Consider the following 11,330-nt stretch of genomic DNA (forward strand, 5'->3'; position numbering starts at 1 on the left):
AGATTGGAAGACTGCAATCATACATCCTCTGTACAAAAAAGGAAGTAAAACAGACCCCAACAACTATCGTGGAATCTCTTTATTGTCAATAACATACAAAATTCTGTCTAAAGCCCTACTAAACCGCGCAGAACCTCAGCTGGATTCAAAACTAGGCGAATACCAAGGTGGGTTCAGAAAAGGTCGATCATGCGTAGAACAAATCCTTAACTTGAAAAACTCAATGAAATATTTACATAGTACTTCAAACAAAAGTTATGTCATCACGTTTGTCGACTTTAAAAAAGCATATGACAGTATAGACCGAAAATCCCTTTTTGAAGTATTAGCAGAATTTGGACTAGATCAAAAGACAACAAACATCATAAAAGAAACACTCACGGAGACCAAATCCAAAGTAAAATTTACGGGAGAATTGAGCACAGAATTTGAAATAGACACAGGAGTACGACAAGGGGATGTACTGTCCCCAGTGCTCTTCAATTGTGCTCTTGAAAAAGTTGTTAGAGAATGGAGAAAAGCAGGTGCACCAGCACACAGACTGGGACCAAGACATAAGGGCATAGAATTAGACTGTTTAGCATTTGCTGATGACATGGCACTGATTGCACAAGACATTACCGATGCACAGAAACAGCTAGAATTATTACAAGAACAGGCAGCTAAAATAGGATTACAAATTTCATTTGAAAAAACAAAATTTATGACTGACATCAAAGATGCACCTTCTGATCTCAAAATTGGTAATAACTACATCTCGCGAGTAAAAGAATTTAAATATTTAGGTGAATGGACTGCAGAAAATTGTAATGAAAAGAAATCTGTCAGATCAAGAGTCCAGAAAATGGAGATGGCGTTTCAGTTAACAAAAAACATTTACAACAAAAAGAGTCTCTCGTGGAACTGCAAAATACGACACTATACAACAGTAATTAGACCCGAAGCTCTCTACGCATCTGAGACACTAAACCTTCAACACAGAACACTGAAAGAGGAATTAGAAGTGAAAGAACGTAAGATAATGAGGAAAATCCTAGGACCAAGAACTAAAGATGGGGTACATTATCCAAAACCCAATGCAGAAATATATAAAAATATCTCCAAAATAACAGACACAATGCGCATGAGAAGAATCCAATTCATGGGGCACTTAGAAAGAATGGACTCAAACAGGTTAACGTACAAAATCCATACATTTTTAAAGAACAAAACTACAAGACCGAACTGGTACAAACAGACGGAAAAAGACCTGAGAGAATTAAGGTCTCCAAATCTACATGATAGAAATGAAATCAGAAAAATCACAAACACACGGGGTTTTGAGGAAGAAGAGAGAAAAACTAACCGACACAGATGGTCTACGCAACGAAAGCTGGCCCATTCGTTGTTTATGAAGGAATACTGGGCAAAAAGGAAGGCCAACAAATGTTGATTACGCGTGGTCCTAAGTGATCCATCCGCGAAGAAGAAGAAGAAGATTGCATGGAGGACCATTAACAGACTGAGTGCTGAAGTGCGCAAATCTAACGAGAATTTAATGCATTGCTAACAAAAGAGTAATGCAGCAACATTACCAAAATACTGACCTGGAGGAAAAAAAAGTTAAAATTGTCTTAATATTTGCCAAGTGAAGAAGTTGATAAATTAACAACTGACTAAATAAAATGAATGCCAGTTACCACAAGGAAATCGAAGACAATTCGTTTTTTAGTTTGATATACAAAAATGGAAGTGAATAACAATCTTTATTGTGAAATGAACAATATAAGTCTTATTTGTCTTCAGGAATGTATTGCAATGATTTGTTACACACTATTCCTATAAAAAATCTCATTTTTACCACATTCCTAAGCCTCCTTCAACTTACAACATCCCCAGGTACACTCCACTTGCTTTTCTAGTCTTACATTCTTTAAGTACTGGAAACTCCCTCGCCGGATTTGGCGATTTGTGTGTGTGTGTGTGTGTGTGTGTGTGTGTGTGTGTGTGTGTCAGTTTCTCACAATCCATTTTTTCCTTCATTGTCTATATTCTTTAAGCACTATTACACATGATCAATACACTTAGTAATTATCTGTACTGTTTATGTTATTGTTCCCAAACACAGGAAAAATGCTCCACCACCAACTGCACCGCGCTTTTAATAAAAATTTGTGAAACAACAATAGTACTCCAGTGGCATCAAACATTTTCAAATAATAATTAAAATTATGTTTATTTGAAGAATGAAGACTGGATACACAAAGTGACAATATTTTTGTGTGCACAGTCAAGTACTCTGTTTTTTTTTGCAGTGGTAATTGAAATCAGTCCTTTAGCGTATTAGGAATGAGTTTCTACAAAATGGTCTTCAAAAACTTAAATTCTGAAGCCCAATAGTCAACACTTCAATGATTCATACATCAAGTGTCCACAACCTCAACACAATATTGTAATAAATATCTAGTGCTATTTACAATGGAAAGATAAGATACACCAGATCTGTAACAGTCTTTATATTAACTGGGAAATTTTAGTTATTAACAATAATATACAAGCATCTTCAACCAGATACACAAGTATGGCAAAGTACAGTTATGAGCAAGCGAAGAAATTTCATTTCACATTTTAAATTAAGAACAAATAACTTAAAAACTGTCTTCAACCATTTACATCAGATAGCATCTGATACTAGATTATCTGATATCTGCCTCAGTATTTAAAAAATTAATAGTAAAAATAATAGGTACTTTATTCCCAGGCAATGGTCTTATAGTCAAAAAGCCTAGCCTTGAAGCAGGAGAGTTCTTAATAAATAATATTTGAGATGAAAACTATCTGTTGTGGTTGCTTTTGAGAGAGACTACAATTTTTTTCACATAACTAGAAATTAATTATTTCTATAATTTATAATTTTTTAACAAAGATAAAAGTGACAGAAAAAATACAACTGTTTCCGCAAGAAGTATGAAATCTATTTCAAGAAGAAAATTCTCAACACAATACTAAAGTAGTTGGTGTTATTGCTGATGTGCACATTGTATTTGTGAGAAAAAGTTGTTTAAACTGTCGTCAGTAATTTCAATACTAAACTGGACAAGTTCATGAAACACACTATACACGTAAGCATTTATTCAAAACATGTACACTCAATATATTAATTCTACAATCATTAAGAAAATTTCTTCAGGTTTCAGTTATCTCCACGCAGATGATGGAGGAAGCTATCAAATTTAAGGCAATAGTATTATCAACAGCTATAGCTTCTAATGCCGAATGGAGGGTGATTTGTGACGACGATGATCATAGTTCACTAACCTTCGTCCAACAAGGTATTTATCATTCTTAATATGTTCATATAGTTTCCGAAACTGTCGAATCTGAAACAAATTTATACATAATGCACTATATTTGAATGTCACTAAAGTGAAGTCACAAAATGTTTTGAATAAAGACAAAATCAAACAATGGAAAATCCAGGATGGAATGTAACAATATTATGAGAAGGAAAGTTGCTACTCACCATATAGCATCTCTGCTATATGGTGAGTAGCAACATTCCTTCTCACAATATTGTTTGAATGAACACAAAAATATGTCAGCAGGTGGTCAATAAAAATGCACAATTCTTTGCAAGACTGAACAGTCTAATTTGCAACTGTGCAGCACGAACGGTAAAATATGGAAATAGCTGACAAAAATTGAATTTCAGCTGCATTATTCTCAAATAAATTTATTCTAAAGAAAAAGTATACCTGATGACAGGGCATCTCATTCACTACACTTGAGTTTATCTTTGGTGAGAAGTTTCATGCACAATATTACTCTATACTACTCATATGAACTCTATCCAAGTGCCAGTGATTTTCAATATGATAAATTGTCTGCTACGTCAGACAAGTCACAATGGATCAATGCTTGCTCCCGGCTTTGTTTACCTACATGGTTGGGTGCAGTGTTTGGTAGCTGTCTCACCGAACACATACCCTGAAGATCCCAGCCTGGCCACCTATGAAACCAACATTTACCCAAACCCTGCTATATTGCAAGTGTATTCTTTCAATCTGCAATGTAGGTCCCACTGGAATGCTTCCCATGCAACCTTGCCTCTAAGCCACACATAAACTAAATTTTCCTTTGGAAAAATGACAATGCACATATCCCGATATGTCACACATTCCTTTACATTGGCTATTGGTTCTGTTACATTCATACATACATAATAATAATAACAATAATATTTGAATGTGAATTACCAACTCTTGAGACAATATCAAGAGTTCTTCTTGGGGCAAATAACTGTGTTTCAAAAGATATTTCTGAAAGCTGTATAATACTGTGTAATGATAATTTATAAATCCAACAGCATGTCAATCAGGCTGCACGGGGAAATCATTCATTGGAAGATTACTTGGGAAGTATCTTACAATAGGTAAAAATCATTTAATTCAAAAATAAACTGTACCTTACTAGACTTCCTAATGTGCATCAAAAACCCAGCACTCACTTATCAATATATTTCACGTGTTCATGGTGCATCACACAGATTTCCAGTTTTCTATGACAATGGAAACACACAAACATATCACATATTCTTGAAGACCCTTGTTTTGTTTCCAGTTATGTGGAATCATCAGCATTTACTTAAATTTAAATATTTAGTACCATATGTAACACTGCTTAAACATTTTTTCCACATAAACAAGTCTTCCTGTGTTTTCTGACAAGCATTTGTGCAAACAACAATAGCATTATCAGTCTGATAACCGTGTGTTTGTGTGGGGGTCAGGGGGGGGGGGGGGGGGGGGGGGGGTTGCGCACACACGGGTTTTCGACAAAGGCCTTGTTGGCTGAGGGTTTATATTGTGACAGTCTTTTTGGTGTGCCTATCTGCGACTCAGTATCTCCACTATACGGTGAGCAGCAACTTTCCTTTTCGTAATATTGTTATTTTCACATATAAAGTTAGTCACCAAAAATATTTTGCTGTTTACAAATGTAAACTTAACTACATTGCACCAATTACACATGCTCATGTTTACCACCAGATGGCAACTTAGATGTATGCTCTTGGAATTTTAATTGCAAAACAGACAGTGCTTGTGTGTGCACTGTGTTTTGTTATTGTAGATACCACATTTTATTTGCATTTCATTTTGGTGATGTTCTCTCGTTTATGATTTATTGCTGAAGTGTTTGCAGCAATGGATGAAAGTAAAATGTTTTGTAGGAGTATTAGTTCTTACTAGTTGAAATTACGAAGATTTAACTGAAAATTAAAGCAATGAAAAATTCCCGCATTCCCCCCAGATTTCTCCCAGATGAAAAAATTCCTAGATTTCCCAATTGTCCTGGGGCGTATTCACCCTGTTTAAGGAAAGCAAAGAAAATTTGAATGACTGGAAACAGTTCGATCCTATTCTCCCCCCCCCCCCCCCCCCCCCCCCTCCCCCAACTCAGGTCAGTGTCTTAATCACTACGCTGTCTTTCTCAGTAATGTCAACTGAGTGTTAGATTGAAATTAAGTCTTGGTTCTTTTTTGATTTCACCAACAAAATCATCAAGATATAAAACTCAATAAGGACTACAGAGTATACAGGAAGAACTCTAAGCACATCAGATAAAATGTTTGGATCACAATACAAAAATAGCTGATAATAAAAGATATCCAACAATAATAAACCATTACAAAGCCACAGAAAAATTTAGTAAAAGAGTTCCTGAGAATAGAGGGAAAGACTAATTTTGAGAGCCTTTAAGGTGGAAGTTCTAAGACAAACTCATGATGTTGATATTGTTGATGAAATCATGAGACGACACCTATGACATGATAAAAATGACTGCCACACCTATGTGTATATTGATGAAAACCTCAAAGAACAAATTAACTTAGGCCTTTTTATCCGCAACTGCTTCCCAGTATCACCTTTTAGAGTACTCTGTTATAAAGAACAGTTCAAGTTACATAAATAAGCAATCATTCCATGGGTCATATCTATTGAGAAGTGCTAGTATAAAAAAATATCGACTGCACTATCATCAGTGTTGTTTGAAACCTTTGTTTCTCCATTTTAGTAAATACGTTGCTGGCCACTGAAATTGCAAAATCATGAAGATGGCATGCAAGAAGCGTCACATTGGCATTAATTGTACAACATGCTACTTTATGCAAATTACTGGCAGTTCACCGCAATCACACAAAGCAGGTAGGAGTAACACTATCTGCAATCTTTATTTTGGAAAAAATTATGAATTGGGTCTCTCACTCAAGAAATTGCACTTGACTGTTAGTCGTTTATGAGGATATCATGTATCTCTCATGTAAGAAGGAGAAGCATCTTTAAGCATGTATCAAACAATGGAAATTCCAGGATGGAATGTAACAATGCCAGAGAAGGAAAGTTGCTACTCACCATATAGTGGAGATGCTGAGTCGCAATAGGCACAACAAAAAGATTCACACAATTATAGCTTTCGGCCATTAAGGCTTTTGTCAGCAGTAGACACACGTACACCCACGCACGCACGCACACACACAAAATCAAACGCAACTTGCACACACGGCTGCAGTCTCTGAGACTGCAGGTGTGTGTGTGTGTGTGTGTGTGTGTGTGTGTGTGTGTGTGTGTGTGTGCGCGCGCGCGCGCGCTGCTGACAAAGGCCTTAATGGCTGAAAGCTATAATTGTGTGATTCTTTTTGTTGTGCCTATTGCAACTCAGCATCTCCGCTATATGGTGAGTAGCGGCTTTCCTTCTCTGGTATTGTTTAAGCATGTATCTTAATTTGGCAGCAGTGGAATTGCTCCCTATCAACATTGCAGATTATCATTCCATGAGATTGCTGCTAGTTTTTGTTCCACACGACCACACATAACGCTACAGAAAATCTAAACAGCTTCATGTGTCCAGTGCCGGAGAGGGCAGACACAGTTCACTGGGCCTTGCAGGATCGCACAGCTATGTCATAAGCCTTTTGACAAGATATAGGCTTGTTTGGAGCAAGACACCACACCACTTGGAAAGACATGGTACCACTCTGTGTGGTATTTTTGTTTTGTTTGTTTGTTTTGGTTTTAGGGCGCAAAACTGCTATGGTCATTAGAGCCTGGTCCGTGACTTAGGAAACAGTAAAAAACCGAAATTGAAAACCAGCAGCAATGGGAACGAAAGTCATAAAATTGGAGAAACTAAAAGCAGAAGGAAGGCTTAAAAATCCACTACAGAAAGTGGTTGGTTGTCCCCAAAAAAAGCTTCAAATGACTGACGTCATTTCACTGGCACTAATAAACTTGAGAACGCGGTCGGCTGAGCGCGCGTCATCTGCTAAAATCGACGATATATCAGGCGATAGCTGTAGACGGGAGCGTAACGGATTAAAATAGGGGCACTCAATTAAAAGGTGTCTTACCGTCCACAGCTGAGAGCAGTGGGGACAGAGTGGGGGAGGATCGCCGCTTAAAAGATGTCGATGGCTAAAAAGACAGTGCCCTATCCGGAGTCTAGTTAAAATTACCTCCTCCCGACGACGTGTTCGGGAGGAAGAGGTCCAAGCACAAGGAAGAGCTTTCACGTCCCGTAATTTATTATGGGTAAGTGTCGACCAATGCGTGTGCCATAAATGAACAACACGTCGACATAAAACGCTCCGTAGATCGGCGAAGGGAATCGATTGAATAGCTGGCCGAGGAAGAGAGACTGCAGCCTTGGCTGCAATATCGGCCGCCTCATTTCCACAGATACCAACATGTCCCGGGAGCCAGAGGAACGCCACGGAGATGCCCCCCAGGTGGAGCAAGCGCAGACAGTCCTGAATCCGGTGGACCAGAGGGTGCACAGGATAAAGAGCTTGGAGACTGAGGAGAGAGCTGAGAGAATCTGAGCAGATAACGTACTGTATCCGCTGATGGCGGCAGATGTAGTGGACAGCCTGGAGAACAGCGTAAAGCTCCGCAGTATAAACCGAACACTGGTCGGGAAGCCGAAAGTGATTTGGGGTGTCGCCAACAATATAGGCACTCCCTACACCTAACGATGTTTTCGAGCCGTCGGTGTAAATAAATGTGGCGTCCGTCATTTGTGCACATAGAGCAGCAAATGCCTGACGATAAACAAGTGAAGGGGTACCATCCTTGGGAAATCGACAAAGGTCACGGAGCAGGCAGATCCGGGGACGGAGCCAAGGCGGTGCTGTACCCCAAGTTGTCAAGAAGGTTTTAGGAAAGCGGAAGGAAAGAGAATGGAGCAGTTGACGGAAACTCTGTGTGTTGTGTTCTTGCTGGGCGCACCACTGTCAAAGCCTCTCTCTGCCACAACAATGGTCACCTTGCTGCCAGTCAATCGTGCTCCAGAAACTGACATACTGTCCATGTGGATATTTGCAGAAATCCTGCATGGTGGTGAGAATGGCTCTCCTAAATCCATCAGTGCCATACTCATGTACCAATAATGTGATACAATCAAGACAACTAGCACTACCAAGGAATTATAAAACACAGTCTCGAGAGCCTAAAGTACTACCACTGTGAAGTCTAATAAATGCTGGTAGACATTTGTTGTTCTTACATGAGGCATAACAAGATCTTCTCAGAAACAAACATTCAAACATTATTTCAGAAGGAGAAATCCACTGCATAATCTTTCATTATATGGAGAATTTAGATGGTGTCACTCCTACCTACATTGTGCAGTTGAACTGAAATGCTCACCATTTGCATTTACAAGCATGTAATACACTTCATGACAATTTGTTGTTTGCTGCCTACCATCTTCAAGGTGCTGCAATGTTCGTGGTCTAAGCTGTATCATAAAGACAGATATTGCTAATGTTGAAACTTTCTGGCAGATTACAACTGTGTGTCAGACCGAGACAAGCTTGGGACCTTTGCCGGGCAAGTGCTCTACCGACTGAGCTACCCATCAAGACTCATGACCTGTCCTCACAGCTTCACTTCCATCAGTAACTTGCCTCCTACCTTTCAAGCCTTGCAAGTTTCACAGGAGAACTTTGTTAGGAAATGAGGTACTGGCGGAAGTGAACCTGTGAGGAAAAGTTGTGAGTCATGCACGGGTAGCTTGGTCAGTCAAGCACTTGCCCACGAAAGGCAAGGATCCTGAGTTCGAGGCTTGGTCCGGCACACACTTTTAGTCTGCCAGGAAGTTTCATATCAGCGCACACTACACTGCAGAGTGAGCATTTCAGATTGCTAATGTTCATTTTAAATAATAGTGATGAAGATGATGATAACAACATAAGGATAAAATATGTACAGTTCCAAATGCAGAGATACAAACAAACAAACAAAACAAACAAACAATGGGCCCTGCTGAGCTGATTTAAATCTGAAACTGCTATCAGAGTCTTTATAGGCTCTGATGAAGCCTGCAACATTTGCACAGAAATATGCTTTTGACCGAAGCAAAAATACTAGCCATGAAAGTCTGCATTGTATGATCATACAGATGTTCAGTTTGGAAAAGTACAATGGGTAATCAACATTTTAATTATCACATTGAGAAGTTGAAGTGCCAACCATGAAACCTAGTGAATATGTTAGTTCTCCTTTACATATTGTGTGTGACTCGTTTTCCCCCAAATAACAGATGGAGACCTTGGTTGTAGAAGTGTATTTTGGCCGTTCAGGAAAATTTCCACTTGGAGAGCACCTTCTTGTCACTCTGAGAATGCCCGCCACACAACAGTTTCTTCAACTGAGAAAAGAAGTCACTGAATGCCATATGAGGTACAGTGAGATCAGACAGAGGAAGACAAAACTTTGCGTCCTGTGCAGAATAAGCTGGGGCATTGTTGTGGAGCAAAGCAGCCCTTTCCACAATGCTTTGTCTTGATGGACTGTCATAACTTTGTCATATTCGGTAGTAACTTCTGTGATGGTCTGCCCCTTACAAGCATCATCTGTTTAGTACCACACACCACGGCATTCCCACAAAACACTTAGCAGCACCTTGCCCAACAACAGCTGAGTCTCTGCCTATTTCAGTGATACTGAATTCACACATTACCACCAACTGTGTTGTTTCTTTGACTCAGAGTAACAGAATACATCCAGAAATTGTGCATGGAGATTAGCTGGCCAAAGTAGTCATCTGAATTAGCCTGACATAGTTGCAATATTTCTGCTAACATTTGGAATGTATGTGAGTGGTTGCAGATCCCAGGACCTCATGTTCGAAATGTCATGCAAAACGTCGAAAACTGATCCTCGAATGACTTTCACTTCTTCCACTAATAGTCTCAATGACCTGCGTGGAGAACCGAGGTCTTCACTTCTCTAGCAGTTCCTTTTTTTCACAGACATAGCTCTAACACTTCACTGTTTGTCATTCAACTTGTGTAACCACAACAGAAGTGTCTGTACTATCTTACCACTGTGTCATATCATTGTGCACCATTAACATACACTGCCACCAACTCCACATGCACTGCTGCAGCATTGTTCTCCTTCCTATTCAGAAATTTAATTCACACAAAATTCTTCAGTTCACCAATGGGCTGCACAATTTCGTTCTGCCTCTTCTACTGGTGTGCTACGGTATTGTGGCGTAGGCATTTTACTGAGTACCAGTACTAAAGGCAAGTGCCTATATGTAACTATTTTTTGAAGTGATAATTAAACTTTATGACTTATCTCTCACAAGCTAGATTTACGTTGTTGTTGTTGGTGGTGGTGGGGGTGGTGGTGAGCTCTTGTACGTCCTCCCCAATACCATTTACCCTTTTACAATAGAGCACATATAACAAAAATTAATTTTAAATTAAAATAGAGATAAAAGTTTTTCTTACCTGGAAAACTATAATTCCTGCTGTGAGTGAAACGAGCAGCAGGAATGGATATAGTCGCCTTGCAATCAGATTGCGCAGCTGTGGATTGGCTACAAATAATGGCACTAGACCATGAGCTACAACATAGGGCACTGCTAATGCCAGCCCTAAACAAGAGATAATAGGTGCTGCCAACTCGCGCATAACAAATCCCAAGTTCATATCACGTATACCATCCCTATATGTGCGCTCAATAGCACGACGCACGTGCCACTCTGGACCCATCATTATAATTGCACATGCAATTTTTGTATACAGAACACCTAGTGCCCAGTCCTGCCACACAAAAAGGACTGGTGTCTGATCCAGTGGTACTCTTAGAGGAACCACTACAACCTGTAAAGAAAGATCGGTGTTACATAATGATTTTTACTTAAAGGAAATAAGTGCCACTCAACTAATAATTTTGTCAAATTATGAATTCAGCCACTACTGCAGCAGAAAGGATAAAGAATAATCACTTAAGGTAAAATTATTACCACTCTCACTGGGATGTCACAAAAGTAACTTT

The 11,330-nt window shown here is 39.1% G+C and overlaps 1 protein-coding gene across 1 annotated transcript; it reads right to left on the bottom strand.

Moving 5' to 3' along the window:
• Positions 1-3,091: 3,091 nt before the first annotated feature.
• On the bottom strand, positions 3,092-11,173 carry LOC124752968 (E3 ubiquitin-protein ligase MARCHF6-like). Its single transcript, XM_047249006.1, has 2 exons — positions 10,781-11,173; positions 3,092-3,359 (listed from the first exon to the last, which is right to left on the bottom strand). The coding sequence occupies exons 1-2, from the start codon at positions 11,045-11,047 to the stop codon at positions 3,246-3,248; spliced, it is 381 nt and encodes a 126-aa protein (XP_047104962.1). The 5' UTR covers positions 11,048-11,173; the 3' UTR covers positions 3,092-3,245.
• Between the last annotated feature and the right edge of the window lie 157 nt (positions 11,174-11,330).

Source organism: Schistocerca piceifrons, unplaced genomic scaffold, assembly GCF_021461385.2.
Source record: "Schistocerca piceifrons isolate TAMUIC-IGC-003096 unplaced genomic scaffold, iqSchPice1.1 HiC_scaffold_499, whole genome shotgun sequence".
Classification (NCBI taxonomy): domain Eukaryota; kingdom Metazoa; phylum Arthropoda; class Insecta; order Orthoptera; family Acrididae; genus Schistocerca; species Schistocerca piceifrons.